Here is a 16,868-nt window from a genome sequence, read left to right as displayed (position 1 = left end):
TTGTTACTTATATTAAAACACAAAGTGTCAGCCTTCTGTCAACTTTATAATAAAATACTACAAACAATAAATGTGTTTTTACGCTTCTAAATTTGTAGTGCGATAACTATATTCGTCTCAGTTCAAGCAGCATGTGAATCAATGATATTTTCATCTTGAATATTTGCAGCACGAAATTAACATGAATAAATATTTTTTTTTTTATGCATGTTGAAAAAATCTGAACAATTTAATACAAACGAATGTTTCATGAAATCGATCAATTAGATTTTCAAAAAACGTCAATAAGCCTACCTTTTACTGCTGTTTTTTTATGTTAAATGTGAAGAATGACAGGTTGGATGCCACAGACTTATTTTATTTTATTTTTTTATTTTTTTTATTTTTTTTTAATAGGTGGAATTCTCACATTAACTTCACGTATAAGGCCTATAACCTGATTTTATTATCGTAATTTTGACATTATTCTTAAAATATTATGACGTTAATCTTATTTTTCAACATGGTACTAAAATGCCACCTTAGGCTATTTGTACTGCATGCAAGCACAATCTTGGCACAGAAGCCCAAAAAACAAAAATTTATTAATGAACTAGTATTTTCTGAGTCAGTGTCACAAGATGAAGTTGACGATCCTGACTATCTCCTCAGTATGCGTGCCTTTAGAGAGAAATACATCTTTACGGATTAGCCTACATAATGAAAGAGTTTTTGTTTTCTATTTGAATTATTTAGTTTCAAAGTATTTAAAGCATTCTATTAGATATATTTATCATGTCTGTGAGGAGGCAAGTATTCGCTGAGTTTCGGTTCATCATTGTGAAGCGCTCCTGCTCAAGACCAAGACGACAGAAAGCGCATCCTTTTGTTTTCCTTAATTATTTTACAAAAGCACAGGTTTTTGTTGATATTGTTTGTGAGTGCACACAAATAAAAGTAGACCCTTTACAATTCCGAATGATGTAAGTAAGATTACTCTTACCTTTATGAGCAAAAATGACGGCGTATGTTAAGTTTCAACTCTTAAGAAAAAAATGCAAGTGATCGCGCTGGTGCCTCCATGTTGTGCAAAGCACGCTTCAGCTTTAGTGTTTTATGTCTATGGATTTTATTTTAGGCAAGTCATGTTGATTTGAGATCTCAGTCCGCCGCTGGCCGCTTGGTCGTTACTTTAAAAAAAAACAACAACTTGAATTTAAAAAACATAAAATGTTCCAAACATATTTCTAAATTAACTTAATAAATAATCAGTAATGATGTCCCCACTGGATGCAACAAATGCCTAGTTTATAATGGGTTTTATTGGCGTTGTCTCATCGCGCCGGGACACGGCATCACAGTATGGTAAGGGGCGTAACATTTCCGTCACACGCTTGAGGTATTCAGCCAATCACAATGCACTGAATAGCTGGCCAATCAGCGTACACCTCGCTTTTCAGAATGATGAGCTTTGTAAAAATCGACGCGTTTCAGAAAGGCGGGGCATAGAGGAGCAACAATAATGTACATTATGTGGAAAATAATGTGTTTTTTAACCGCATAAACACATTGCAATACACAAAATACACAACATAATGTTCTTTTTAGCAACATCATATGACCCCTTTAAATGAAAAAGAAAAAAAAAAAAGAAAAAAAAAACTAATTCAAACTATTAATAAAAACTATAATACTATCTCAGTCTACTAAAATAATACCGTATGTGTATTTGATATTCTGGTCCATATATACGATTGGAGACATATTTAGGCAAATTATTTTTTGCCTGGTTTCTCGTTTGACAGACACTGAAATTTAATACTTTGGGCTAGCGGTTTGTAACAAGGCACATCTGTGACAGAAAACTAATACAGTCGATCATATAACAAATCATCTGTGTAGGCTTGCTCAAAACATTTGACTTTTATCAAAGTAGCATTTGTTCCCTGTGGCTTCGAGACTGATTATCTTGCTACTGAGATCAGAAAAACTCAAAATGACAGTAAAATCGAAAACAAGAAAATAATTGCATCATTTTTTTGGTTATTTTTTTTTTTAAAGTGAGACATTGATTGGGCTGTGATATAAGCAAGCTGAAGAGATCCTTTTAGCAGGTTTAATGTGGCTCATCTGATCCAGTGTTAAAGCTTACTATTAGTGCTAAAGGTTCACTATAAGAACTATTTGTGGTTTTACAGCAGAAAGAGGGAAAAACAACACAAGCACATCTCTTTAAATTAGCAAACACAAGAAGCATGCTATTAGCACTTCGCACACCACACAGCCTGACCAAAGTCACTCAAAGATGTTCATTTCCAAGACACAAATCGATCCTTTGAATGTTTCTGAATAAAGCAACCACTTTATCATTCCGAGCTGCCTGGCTGCCAGTATAACCACAAAATGATGGGTGTATCACCAAATATCTCAAGTCTTCTGTTTTGCATTAAGAAGGTACACAATGCAAGCATGTTTGCACTTTATCTGCGAGTGGATTTTATGTGGAGACAGGAGAATGTTGGTCAGACTAATAGCCTATAAAAGAAAATAACATTTGTTTGGCCATCAAGTTATTAAGATTAAGTGGTTTTCAATGTTATTTGGAGCAGCTACAGAAATCTTTCCCACAATATTCACTCTGCCAGCTACTTCTGGGAGTAGATGAAATTATGCTTTTAAAAAGGCAAAAGCCAGCTAATGAAGTTCGTATTCATGAACATCCATGTTACCATCCAGCCAGTGTGTTGACCTACTTTCAACATCCCAACACTGCTCTATTCCAAAACCTAGTGGGCTACCTACACAAGCATCATAGGCACACACCCAATGTGAAGACTTTTAAGATTACAAATCTTAATTATACTCAATTAGATACCTTGTTTTAGCCATATTATGTTCTTTCATGCAACCTTCCTTGAAAAGGCAATGCCAAAATGCATTGTGATAAGCTCAGTTAAAAAGTAAAGTAAAATTAAAAGTCTTAGATTTCATTCCATGCTAAAAAGAATAATTAAAATCACTTTAGTGTACTTACAAATGACCAAACATTTGCGTGCACTATATATATTTTATTATTTGTATGTGTTACTGCTTGTTAGCTTAGCAATATGCCAACACAAAACTGTAGTGTGCAACAGTGCCTGCCCATTTTTTTTACCGACAGTATTTTTCCCATTGGGACTTTTAAAAAGTCTTTGTTAAACCTTATTACATTGACTAACAAGCCATGAACCAAACCAACCAGCTATGAGGTGAATTACAACATTACAAACTTGATTTGATGCAAAAATGCATTTGAAAATCAGACAAAAAGACTGTGTACTTAACGGCTTTAATGAGGGAAAGAACTACAATCCAATGAAGCATTTCGAATGACACAATCAAATTAAAAACTATGAATAAATATGAGACAATGATTTAAAGATGTTGATCTTCATGGGATGCTTCATGGGAGTGTTCTTTTGACAATTTGCTTGTTTGGATCATCTGATTGGTGGAGTTTTAATTTGTGGAATCATGAGTAACAGTTTTTCACCTAAAATTCTGTTGTTAGACATGGTTATTTAAAAAAAAAAAAGTAAAAAAAAAAAAAGTGGACTGATGGCCTTAACAAAAGTAAGTACCATCAATTAAGAACTTTGTCTTGTAGCTCACAATATGTCTGCCTTTAATGGTTTATAACAGGGGTGTCCAATCCTGTTCCCAGAGATCTACCGTCCTGCAAAGTTCAGCTCCAACCCTGATCAAACACAACAGAGCCAGCTAATTAAGATCTTTGGGAGCATTTGATAATTACAGACAGGTATGTTGGTTCAGGGTTGGATCTGAAATCTGCAGGTGGATCTTGAGGAGCAGGATTGGGCACCCTATGGAGAATATGAATGGGATATTTTCTTCCGGAACACAACTGTTACATTTTGACTTCAGTCACCTGTGTGCTTCCAACTTATGAGGTTCCATTACAGTGGATACAATGGAAGGCACCTACTGAAGTAGGCAGTAGACAGCGGGGAAACTTTATAGGTTTTAAAACAGAGCTAATATGTTTCTCTCACTACTCCTAGAAAGGGAAAATTTATTTTCTGCTCACCTCTCCTGATGCTGCGGCGCAGTTTACCACAGAGAGCATCGATTCGTGGCACCTCAGCATTCTCATCCAGAGCTCCAGGGCTTTGTTCGGGGGAGGATGGACTTTGTCCATGGCTAAGATCCAAAGGGGGCTTGTTGTTGTTGTTGGATGGTGGGGGTGAGATGGTGGGGTTGGCAGAGGTTGGACTACTGGCTGCCGATGATGAGGTCGTGGACAGATCTAGGATGCCTACTTTTGAGCCAATAGGGGAATTAAGAGAGAGTTTCCTGATGCGAACCGGAGAGGAAGTACGGGAGGGGATGGAGAGAGGTGGAGGAGATGAGAACTTGCGACACAGTCTGGGGGATTTGTCATTTACGTGGTCCCCGCTGCGGTTGTTCTGGTTGGTGGCGAAGAAAAGCTCCAGGGATCTGAGTTGTGGAAACAACATTGAATGAAGGGGCATAAATGGCAGAGCAACACCGACACATCTCTCATGTTCTCTTCTCCATACTTGCATGCTCCAAGTACACTAAACACTCGCCAAACAGTGTGTTGGATGCATTCTATGTGTGGAAACACATGAGGAGTATTGATTGCAGCTTGAGAACAACAGTAACAAAGCAGGTAAACATTGCAAGATGTGAAATCTGCAATGGATGATAGCATTTGTGCAAGTGCAGAAGTTCTGAGAATCCAGGATTCAATAAAATCACATATTTGTAACTGCTAAAAAAAAGAATAAAGACAAAAACTTCAAAAGTGAAGAAAAACAGAGTGGAAAATGTGAGAATATAAAGTAGAAAAATGGACAGAGATGAAAGTGAATCGGTAACAGAGAGATGGGTTTGTTACTTTGACTGATCCAGTGCTATCTTCCTGATCTTCAGGCTGTAGTCTGGGCAGATGGATGTAATGGACAAGCGGTCAAATGAGTGATACTGGACCCTGTGTGACAGCAAAGTAGGTGTGGGGATGAGGAACATCAGAGACAACACATTGAACGTCACAGCACTCACAGTGACCATGAGCATCTGCACATGAGGTACACAGGCTGCGTTTGCATTCTGCACAAGCATACTGAACATTAAAGGAAAATGGAGGATGAATTGCTGAGCACTTTGAGGCTTTCTGAACTGCTTTTTAGGTAAAGGTCACCGAGAGTGCACCAATTTAAATTGGCAGAACACCTGCTTTTGGAACAGAAAACATTCTTCCATTTGAAAGGACAAATGTATGCAGAGATAAATGCCCTACACACACTCAGCAGTGTGTTAGACGCATACACCTAGTGCTTTTTTTCACATATTTCAATCACACTGAAAATTTACTGTGAATATATGGTATTATTTAAAATGGATTTGATAGGCCACAGTGTACAAAACTGCTTATGATCCAACAAGTTTCCAGCGACAGGCCATTTGCCTTTCTACAATAAATACAAAACTGCTGTGTGACGCAATACAGTTATAGCCATTCAGAAGATATTTATGTGGAGCAGGATATTTATGTGGAGCAGTGAAGGTTAGGGACACCATTTTTTATTTTGAATTTTGAAAGATGTTTCTTCTCAGGGTGCCGTAAATGTGATTTCTGATTTCTTCTTTGACTTGGCAGCAGTAACTATAGAACTGGCTATACATCAGTTGGCAACGATTTATTGAATATTTACAATATAACTGCAATTTTTAAGACCCAGTCAATTAAAATGTAAGAAGCATTGTGACTATTGTGATGATTTTAATGTGTTTAATGAGTGTCTGTGATTTAAACTTCAGTAGTAAAAACTTTATTATAGTTGGTTAATTTGTCAGTTTGAACTGTCCATTTCAATGAATCAGTTCAGATCAATTGATTCAATAGTTTGTTTGCATCATCATTCAAAAATGTAAACAGAAGTCTTAGTGTTATATTTTCCATAAATTCCATATATTTTTCAGTAAAATTTATGTAGGTTAAAATAGCTGTTTATTGCTATTATTTGTTTATTTACTGTATTCTACTTGCATTAAACATGTGAAATCAACTCAATAACAATATATGCATGGCTGAAATGATGGAGATAAAAACTGAGATATACAGTGTATATATATTGGACATTTAAACAAAAGGCTGTAAAGCATAGATATAATTTTTAATTTCTATTTCCCAGCTCTAGCAGTGACTTTTAAACCCTTTAAGAGCTCTATTACCTGACTGGTATGGATGTAAAAGGCTTCTTGTAGATGTCAGCCAGCTTCTCCATGACCACGGTGGCGGTGGTGAAGATCCGATAGGTGTGCAGGAATGTGTTAAGGAAGTCTATGGAGAGGAATCGCAGGTCGGTCAGCCTCTCCAGAAGCCTCTCCACGCTGGCGTAGCGGATCTGAGGAACCTTGCAGGAGTTGAGCGTCTTACTGAAGCAAATGTCAACATCATCTTTATGGAGACGCGCATCGGATCTAATGAGGAGCACAACCAAACCATCTTTACTGTCTGTTTACTGTCTGCCATAAATTTATGATGATAGTATGAAGCATTAGTGAAGATGCACTGAAATAATTTTCCCAGAGTTGACAGTGATTATAGCTAAATATATGTTAACAAGCCCATAACAAATGTAACTTTTGTAGAGTAATAATAGTAACATATACCTTAAAATTGTTGTTAATTTTGATTAGAAGCTTTATGCAAATCTAGATTAGGATATTAAAAATAGAAATGATAGAATATTCAAAATAGAATATTAAAACAATTTAAACTCAAATCAATATGTCATATATTTATTTATTTAAAATTATTTCAAAAGCGCAAATGCAAGAAGTAAGATAATGTACAGCCATTCGGTCATTATAGCTAAATAAACCCTGTTTCACATTGGGGTCCTGATCATCCAGTTGGGCTGACTGTACATTATCACTTACATCATAAAATCTTTTATTTTAAATAAATAAATACATAATCATTATTCTTTGCTTAAGGCCCTTATTGCCAATGGTAGTCAATCACATGAACAGTCACACTAAAATACTGCAATGCTTTCTGGACTGGTATTGCCGAACATACTATTTGCCAGCAGGGAGGGAAATTAGTTCCGGTTGCTTGCCCTTATTGTAGTGTGCTCACTGTCACTGCAGTGTTTAGCTTGGACAGATGTGTTTGCACATGTGCAAGGATTCAGTGCTCAGGGCTTCAGTGCATGTTCACTCTGCCTCCAAAACAAGCTGCAAGCAAAATGCTGTTCTGGGCTAGCTGACACATTTTTGTGCACTTAAAATTTTGAAGGGCTAATCATTTCAAAACTGTGATTTTTGACTGGTTGAAATATTATTTTTAGTCATTTGGTCTTTTACAAAGTGCTCCTATAATTACGAAAACACTGACGCATAGCACACATTATTTCACAATAAACAAAGGTCTGACTTACTTGATCATATGCGGCACTGTGACTTTTGAGTTCTCCTCAAACACGCTGCTCATCAGGCCGTTACAGCGGATGTTATCAATGCACTATATCCCAAAAGAGCAGAAATTCAAATGAAGAGTGGGATCACAACAAGGAGCAGAGAACAGGGAACAACATAATTAATCCAGTCATTAAACACTGGACATAATGTCATTTCTTTGTGTATGTAAGAGACTGGGGGATTAATGGACAGAGAGATGTCTCTTGTGGGTTCATAGTAAAGTTTCAGGTGTGACGTTTCAGGGTGGTGGTAGTTAGTTATTATGTTCCAGTTCTTCTGTATGGCCATTACTGTTTTTTTTTTTTAAAGGCTACAGGGAATTTGTATGGTTCAAAGCAATTGCACAAACTATAGATGAGGTGTCAGTTATCTTTGTATTTTTATTACTGTAGCTATGTATGCCTTTAATAATCAGGAAACTAGAGAGAGACAGGATCGTATAGTGCTGCTGAATATGAGAAGAAAGCTAATATGAGAAGATACTAAAACTTCATCTCCAGCATGTGAATCAACAACCATGCCACAGCACTGACCAAGTTTATCAGTGAGCATATACAAAATAATAATACATACACTACAGTTCAAAAATTTGTTTTGCTGTTATTTGTGAAATTGTGAAAAAAATGATCATGATTTCCACAAGAATATTAAGCTGCACAACTGTTTTCAACACTGATAATACATTTTCTTGTTTTCTTTTTTCTTTTGAGCACCAAATCAGTATATTACAATGATTTCTGTAAGATTATGTATCACTGAAGACTGGAGTAATGGCTGATGAACATTCAGCTTTGCCATCACAGGAACAAATTACAATTTAAAATAGGAGTGTAAAAGACATCCTTCACAAATATCGAAAAGATTGCCAACCCCAAACTTTTGAATGGTAGTGTAAAAGATAAAATACCAATGAGCAGTTGTCTGTAATCTCAGATGAGGAGCTGTTGGTTATATGTGGCTTCTCTCTCACCTGGCTGATGTCGCTGGTCCAGGCCGCTTTCTCCTGACGGGACGGTGCCAGCAGCACCACAGTAAAGGCAGGAGCATCTGAGGGCTCGACCACAATCTTAAAGTCCAGGTGACCAAACACCTGTCCCGAATTCTTAGCTAAAAAAAGACAGAAGGTTACAATTAAAAATGAATCATGCTCAAAAATCCTAATTACCAGTTCTGAGGGATCACTCAGGAAAACAATGGCATTAAAAACTAATTGAACTGAAGTGATCTCTTTTTAGTAACATAATAATGGTGGTGATGTTTATTAAATGAGCTCTTAGGTACCATATTCAGGGATCATGAGAGGCTCACTGTGATGCAGTTTTGAATTTGCCCTTGGATCTCTTTCTATACCCTCAAGTGGATAATCAAACCATTACAATTATCATCTCTGCCCATTTGACATTTAAACAGCAGGCAGTTTGGACTCTTTTCTGGCCTGTCTATAATGGTTAATTAACCTGCAGTATATGAATAATGGCTAATATATAGCTAATGATGCATGTCTCCATTCATCTCTGCTGATGATGTGTTTGAAAATGTGCGTCAAAGAAACAGTCTCACCATCTTCATCATTGGCGTCAGGCTCCTCGATGAGAGTGCACTCAATCAGAGACAGCACACCACCTTGCTGCCAGAGACAAACCATTAGGATGAGAGGTTAATCGCAAAAGGAGAGTTTTCTGATATTGATGGTTTGTTAGAATAATGGGTTTGTGATGGACCTTAATGTACAAAGACCTCTCAAAGGTGTTTTCGTTTGCAGTGCTTGCTTATAAATCTCCTTTTGCGTTGGTAATTGCCAAATAATGAAATAACTGGTAATTATGTAGCTGGATAACAAAAACAAGGTGTTTTTGAGAAAAGGGAATTAAGAAAAAAAAAACTGAGATTAATTAATGGATCAAACAAATTAGAAAATATTTTGTACTGCATTGCGAAAGTGTGCATGAACTCATAGCTTTAATGGAGTTACATTATAGTTAATTTCCAGTTCCATTACTGCAAAATAGCAAATTGTTTTATGTTGCAAAAAAACTCAGTATTAACAAAAGACACTGTATAACTGTATTATTGCGATGTATATAAAGTATGTTGCAAAAAATAAAATGCATAATTTGTCTGCCCTATTGGGTCAGCAGGGAAGACATTCTAATAATAAGAATTATTATAGTAAATTAAACATAAACCACTTCAATATTTATTGCTTAAAAATTATTTATATTAATTGAAGCATGACAATATGATTTAATTGAGTGTATTTAACATGATAATTGAGCCTTAAAGGGTTAGTTCACCCAAAAATGAAAATTAGGCTGTGTTAATAAAGTGAATTGAAGTGAAGTGAATTGTTGCTTTTTTGTAAGAAAAATAACCATATTTAAAACGTAATAATCAATTTAATCTAGCTTGCGCTCACTGTTGTAAACGGAAGCAGTTCCGGGCGGATGATGTATGGAAGTCAGCTTTGCGCATGCTGACCTCATACGCATGCGCAATGCTGACCTCATACGTCATCTGCCCGGAGCTGCTTCTGTGTACAACTGTTGGCGCAAGCTACATTAAAGTGATTATTACGTTTTGAATATGGATATTTTTCTTACAAAAACGCATCAATTCACTACAGGAGGCCTTTGTTCACCCCCCAGAGCCGCGTGAGACACTTTTTTTTATGGATGGGTGCTTTTTATTTCACTTCTTTTGGACTGATGCACTGCAACACCCGCTGACTGCAACGACTGAGCTTGGAATAGCCAGGACAACTTTTAATATAACTCCGACTGGATTCATCTGAAAGAAGAAAGTCATATACACCTAGGATGCCTCGGGGTGAGTAAAACACAGCCTAATTTTCATTTTTGGGTGAACTAACCCTTTAACAGAAATATGCAAAAATCCAGACAAGGGCTGTAGGGACTGAACAAAATTAACAGGGGAAGCACAAACCTCATCACACATGATTAACCTTTTGACATCATTACAATTATCAAATATTTGCGGCTGGGTTTCTAAGTTATTGATCTTCAGGGGTTTGCTTCATAATCACTATGTCTTAGCTGTGCTGTCAATATATTAAACACAGAAGGGATGACATTTTTTTAAGTGACTGGTGTGGAGTAAAATGTAATTTTCAGTTGCAGTATTCTGTGTGCATGTGTGTTACGTACTTTGAGCAGGTGAAGTTTGCCTCCAGAGCTGCGTGTGCAGATAAGGAAGTGCTTGGTGAAGAGGAAGCACTGTCTCTCTCCTTCCTTTTTGAGTGAGAGAGAGCCTAGTCGCACCTTACTGAGCTTCCCTCTCTCCACTGAGGGCAACTGGATCAAAGAGCCTGAGAGAAGAGAGAGAGAGACAGAGAAAGAGAGAGAGAGAGTGTGTAAAAGTATTAATAGGGTGACACAACAAGCTAAGACAACAGAGCCGCAGCAGCACAAATGATAAAAGAAGATCAAAGACACCTTTACCACTGAACAAAAGATTACAAGAAGAAAGGAAATATGGCAGATTTTTAATCAAGTGAAAAAAATCATCAGAAATCATATTCAGAAATTATAACCCACAGTCCATGAAAAACATATACATGCATCCATAGCCATACATGTTATAACTTCAGGACAACGCAACACAAAAATTGAATCTATTTACTAGATTACATTTATATTACACTTTATATGATTTTGAAACTTCCTTCTTTCTTACCATACATTTATGTTTATTTTAGATGTTAAATTCTCCACCCTTTTCTGACACTTGAGTAAATAAGATGACATTCTAAATATATATATATATATATATATATACACTGTATACATACACACACACTTTTATTATTAGTTTAATACATATATATTAAACTAATATAATACATATATATTTTAATACATATATATTAGTTCTGAATCTGGGAACATATAATTTATAATTTAATTTAAATCTAATTAAAACAGGTTCACAATGACCAATTTTAATGTTTTCCTGCTAGAATTAAAAAAATTAAATTCCCATATTTGAAAAGCTGGAGAGACTATTTTGACAAGAAATCAGTTTCATTATTGCTAAAAATAAACATTTTAAAGAGGAAAGCATAGAAGTGTAGAATACATCAAGCACAAGATGAACGATTACAAATGCATGATGAATGATTTTTATTATATCACTATGTGGGCAGAGACAAATCAAATAGTCAAATCAATGTTCTCCATTGCTCATGCTGCCAGAAATCAGCAACTCACACTGAAAATATAGGACTTTAGATCACTTTGTCACTGCAGATATATGAATAATCTTCTTTTTTTTTTGCTGTGCCTTTAAGAAACACTCACATTGCATGTTAAAATGGAAACTTCTCACATACGGAATGTAAGTTTTCTGTACAATTTAATTTGAACTTTGTCATTGTTCAGTAACAGCCTCTTTGCAAAATGTGCAGGAATCAGGATGAATAATAAAATAAAGAAAAATAAATAATTAAAATACAATAAATAAATAAACGTATAGAAAATTATAGAAAATAAAAAAATAAAATAAACTGAAGCTACTCTTTTAAAATGTGGGTACTCTACAGACAGAATGCAATACGTAAGTCATAATAATAATAAATCCTCTCACACAGACTCATGGGGCTCGTGCATTTTAAAAACACAAGAAAAGTCAACAAAAGAAATTGCTTTTCCTGTCACTCATGCTACAAATGAACATGAACTTTATCATGATGAACTGATGTCATTTCCTATTCCATACATTCCATGTAAAGACCCCCCAAGTTATTCCTGGTTTTCTGCTTCTCCAGTACAGGGTTGGATTCTAATACATTACAAAACACCTCAACTGAAAACATCAGACATTCTGTCAATCCTGGAAGCAATGCTGTCCAGTTGTGAAACCATGAATTATTCAGAGCCTGAGGGGATCAAACCGAAGCTGTCACTGTCACTCAGGTGTTGGTTCTGCTTAAGGCAGCGTGTCAGGCAGGTGGCAGCTCGAGGTGTTAACATGACTCACCTTGTCTCACAAACGTCTGGCTGGTGTCAAGGAGGATGTCACAGCCCTCCACGATCATGCGCTCAATAGCCAGGTTCTTACGGATGTTTTCTGTATCACTCACTTCATCATGCATCACCCTGGAACAATGCGAACATGACACTTGTGTCACAAATGAAAACGTGCGAAATTCACCTTCTTACTTTTTGCCACTTTGATTCTCTGCCAAAGCTGTAAATGAACATGTCAGGGTATAAGAAGCACTTTAAAGTGTAAGTGTGACATATTTACAACTACTGCATAATGCCAAGGGCAAAAAACAGGAGGAAATTCACTAAGCCTGCTGAAGTACTGTCTGCACTGTTTTGACAGATTATTTGAATTAATATAATTCACTGAATTAATATAATTCAAATGTGAATCAACTACAATTTAATTTAAAATTTAATGTATGATATAAAATGATTAGAACATTCTGATGGTCAATCGGCTGATGTACTGATGTACTGAACAGAAAATGTTCTCTTTTCAATTAATTTGAATTTACTGCTGAATTCTCTGTTTACCACCTGCTTTTTGCAGTGGAATTAGCAGAATGTTCAAATAGTGCTTTGTTTTGTGAGTAGGGTGTAGTCTCTAATGATTTATGTAGAAAGTGGTGTGTTTGGGCTGAGAAAATTACTTAATACTCATGGCACAATGCTGTTTCAGTGTATTATGGTTTAGCCACAAATTTAAATTCTGTCATTATTTGTTCCAAACCTATATGACTTTCATTCATCTGTGGAATATAAAAAAAGTTATTTAGAAAAATGTCTCAGTGTTTTTTTGTTTTTTTTTGGTGAACTATCCCTTTAAACTCATGTTTAAACAGGATTGCAGTTGGTTAGTGAATTAGGCAAAGGTTTTTGCAATGACATACAAGTTCGGCCCTCAGGGTGGTTTCTTTACCTGGAGAGTTCTTCCAATTTAGACTTGGCAAACTCTAGACTTTTCCTTTCCACATGCTCATGAGGTGTATGAGCCAGTAGCTCATGGAGAGAGATGATATAACGAGGGATCTGTCAATCAATAGTATAAAGAGAGAAACACTGTAAAGATTGAAAGAGTGCAAAGAGAGTGAGAGTTATAAGCAAACCTGCATAGAATCTGCGCCCACAGAATGTCTGTCTATCAATCAATTTCTATACGTCCCTCATCCCTTTCATGTTCATTAAATTGTGTCTAATCTGATAATGCTTTCATCCAAGAGTTTAGTACTGTCTGACCTATTTAATTCTGCAGATTTTACCCCAAATTCTCCTCAGACAAAAGGTCTGCAGATTCTGTCTGGGCCTTTTTTTTTCAGAAAACTTAAAAAAGATTACTTTGAATGTTTGAGGAATTGAGATACATCAGGTTTCTACAAGTGATAAATGAGGCTCTTTGTGAGCGAGTTTAAAGAGCTCGCTCAAATGGTTTATGGAAAGCAAATGTCTTATTTTGTAGAAACACAAGCCAGCAATTCCCAGTGGCAGTTTAAATTAATTGAACAAATCAAGCTCTTCAGTGATCAGGCTATAATTAAATAAGGCACTAACGAGAGTGCGAGAACAGCACCTGAAACATGGGGTATGTGAGGAACGTTTCCAGCATCCTCCCCTCACACGCAGCGTTTGCTTCGTACTGCTTCAGGAGTTTGTCAAAGTCCCGATTCTGCTTACAGTTGGCCAGAACTTGAAGACTGTACTGGTGGTTCCTTACAAACTCCTGATAGATGTTCAGCATTGGCAGCAAGATATCAAAGAGATCCGCTAAAAAAGAGAAAACAAGTCAAAGTCATTAAAAAGGGATTCTTTTATTCATAGCGGTGCTTGAAAATGCTTATCTTGGGTTTAAGATGTTGGCGTTTTTTTGTCTGGATCTCATTGTTGCAGAAGTGTGTGTGTCTGTATACGGTGAGATAGGAGAGAGTCAGACGTCACTGACGGGTTTGATTGAGATGCTGTGCGTCAGCGGAAAAAGCTTGTCCTTGATGTTAGTGTCACCCTGCAATGTGCTGTCTTTGTTGATGGGGTGTTCTGAATAGCTGCTCTTGAGTGCGGTAATTAGCTTTCTGAGAGATAAAATGTAACAATCATGACTTACCTAGAACCAGTGTGGGCCAGTTTGCTATCCTCGCCTTCAATCCCTGATGGAATATTTCATGTAGAAACATGATTGTCTCACTGAGGACAAAAAAAAGAGAGTATCTGATTATTCCATAGCACCAGGGTCAAAACTTAACACTCACTTATGCCGAAGGTGAATAAAGACAAATCACTCACCGATAAGCACAATGTTGTATTTAGGTTGCAGTTAGGTTCAAATGCAGCACAACATTTTTAAAACATTTGTAGGATGTTTTATTTAGGTTTAAATAACAATCGATATATTTGAAAGAGATGTTTCAAGAACATTAAAATACCAAAATACAACCAGTTCACATTACAACACTTGTGGAACATTATGTTAATAAAAAATATATATTATTATAGCAAATAAAGAAACTAAGCTTTCAAACAGACTTAAATTGAAATATAAGAATGATGAACATCTATTAAAAAAGCAGGTGTGGAAGAAAGTTAACATTGCTATTACTGACTATGTCTGTGCTGCAGAAAGATGTGGATGAAATAGTTCAAATCAGCATGCAAACAAGCTGTCACAACACTGCAGTAATTATGTGTCACACTAATATAACACTGACCCTTGTTGATCTGGGACAGAGGCTCTCTTGTATACATTTTTGTTTACAAACCAGGATCATTGGAAAAACATGCCTGTGGCATAATTTCTGCAAAACGGCATTGTTTTTTTTCCACACTTCCCGACACTTTCAAAGCAAACATCAGATAAAAATGCATTTGCTGAATCAACCATGCCATTTTAGCTTGCTTCTACAAGTCTTTGAGCTCTTTTATCGTGACTCGTGTTTCGCCGGGGTTGTACATCTGTATCGTAAGTGCAGTGCTGTACCAGGTGAGCTACAGAGCAAGTTTACTATGTCAGAAAAGCCATACATATGGAGCTGATTATGTGATGCAATCATCAAAATATATTAGTTTTCACAATCATGCACTATAGTAAAATTGTTTTGAGGTCATAACATAGTATTGTGCAAGGAAACACGCAAAAATAAGTCTTTATTAGTTGATAATCTGTCCCTGTAATCATTACTTGTATGAAAAGGAATAAAGTTGTCACTGTTTTACTGCTGTTTTACTACATATTTGGAGTTTTGCAAAAATGTAGACTGAGGTACATTGGTTATAGGCCACAGTTTTTTCCAATGAGCCTTTGTTTATTTTTGAGACTGTGGTTTTCAATGCCGATTGGAAGCTAAAGAAACCAAACTCACACACCTGTTAAGGAAGATGCTACTGACGTCATCGTGGCTAATGGGTGGTTTCTTGGAGCTGGCGGCCATTCTGAGCGGCCTCAGGAAGCAGTTGACCAGGATATAAAGCTGATGGACGTACTCTGTCTCAGCCTCCACCATGTTGAAGACAATCTGGTTCCTCTTCCTCATGCTCTCAGCATGAGGGGAACAGATGTAGTCCTGCACAATAATCTTCCATTTCCTTCTACACAGCCACCCTCGCATGAAGCTCTGGACCTACAGAGACAAAGAGTCTAGGAATACTATCTGTGGTCACAGGTCGGTCAATGAGGGAAACAGAATAACTTCATGAACTTGGTCCTGGTTAAATGTTTAACAAGCCCATATGGCAGCGGTGTTTGGATGGGCACATACTTCTGGCCATGTAATATAGGCAAAAAGGTTGAGGTTCTTTACCTTTTTGATTTTTTTTATATCAGGATCCTCCTCTTCCTGGTATATGTGGTAGGGACGCATTCTTTCCTTAGTTTTGTTCAAGGCTGTAATCTTTAAGAGAGAACAAAATCACCATGACTGGGCATTATAATGTTCAAAACACTTGCAAAGGGAAATTGGTGGAGATGACTGTCAAAACGATTGGGCTGCAAATGGTTGCTGTGATTATAATTTGACAAATCAGATAATGCTGGGGTATTTAACGCTCATCCCTCTCAATGAATAATCAGTGTGTCATAAATGTGGATCACTGAGACCCTGTGTAGGTGCTGGCACATCAGATAACCATCTTAACTTCCTCTCCACGGACAATTTCCTTCCTTCATTCAACAGCCTTCATCAAAAAGTTCTCTCACCAAGACTTTATCAGCCATTTACTTTGGATGCAAATAGGCTAAATGTCCCACAGCATATCTCCCAGCATATGTGGTCCACAGGCACAAGCCAAATACTTTAATTTATTGATAATAGGTAATGGTCATGTTTGTTGTTTTTTTCTTTCTTTGTTAAGTGTTAGTTTGAAATATATATATATATAAATTCT

The 16,868-nt window shown here is 36.5% G+C and overlaps 1 protein-coding gene across 1 annotated transcript in view; it reads right to left on the bottom strand.

Moving 5' to 3' along the window:
* Positions 1–16,868, bottom strand: part of LOC107703251 (ras-specific guanine nucleotide-releasing factor 2) — a 62,252-nt gene that overhangs the window by 17,343 nt on the left and 28,041 nt on the right. Inside the window, exons 4-16 of the mRNA XM_016505805.1 lie at positions 16,286–16,375; positions 15,852–16,105; positions 14,596–14,675; positions 14,068–14,261; positions 13,420–13,529; positions 12,490–12,608; positions 10,659–10,819; positions 9,055–9,121; positions 8,465–8,601; positions 7,455–7,537; positions 6,241–6,489; positions 4,904–4,996; positions 4,070–4,479 (exon numbers count right to left, since the gene is read on the bottom strand). Of these exons, the coding sequence (XP_016361291.1) occupies positions 4,070–4,479; positions 4,904–4,996; positions 6,241–6,489; positions 7,455–7,537; positions 8,465–8,601; positions 9,055–9,121; positions 10,659–10,819; positions 12,490–12,608; positions 13,420–13,529; positions 14,068–14,261; positions 14,596–14,675; positions 15,852–16,105; positions 16,286–16,375 (2,047 nt within the window). The remainder of the gene's footprint in view (positions 1–4,069; positions 4,480–4,903; positions 4,997–6,240; positions 6,490–7,454; positions 7,538–8,464; positions 8,602–9,054; positions 9,122–10,658; positions 10,820–12,489; positions 12,609–13,419; positions 13,530–14,067; positions 14,262–14,595; positions 14,676–15,851; positions 16,106–16,285; positions 16,376–16,868) is intronic.

This window comes from Sinocyclocheilus anshuiensis, unplaced genomic scaffold (genome assembly GCF_001515605.1).
Source record: "Sinocyclocheilus anshuiensis isolate Anshui unplaced genomic scaffold, SAMN03320099.WGS_v1.1 scaffold542, whole genome shotgun sequence".
NCBI classification, from domain to species: domain Eukaryota; kingdom Metazoa; phylum Chordata; class Actinopteri; order Cypriniformes; family Cyprinidae; genus Sinocyclocheilus; species Sinocyclocheilus anshuiensis.
The sequence above is the reverse complement of the archived record's forward strand: the minus strand, read 5'-3'. Positions and strand labels throughout refer to the sequence as shown.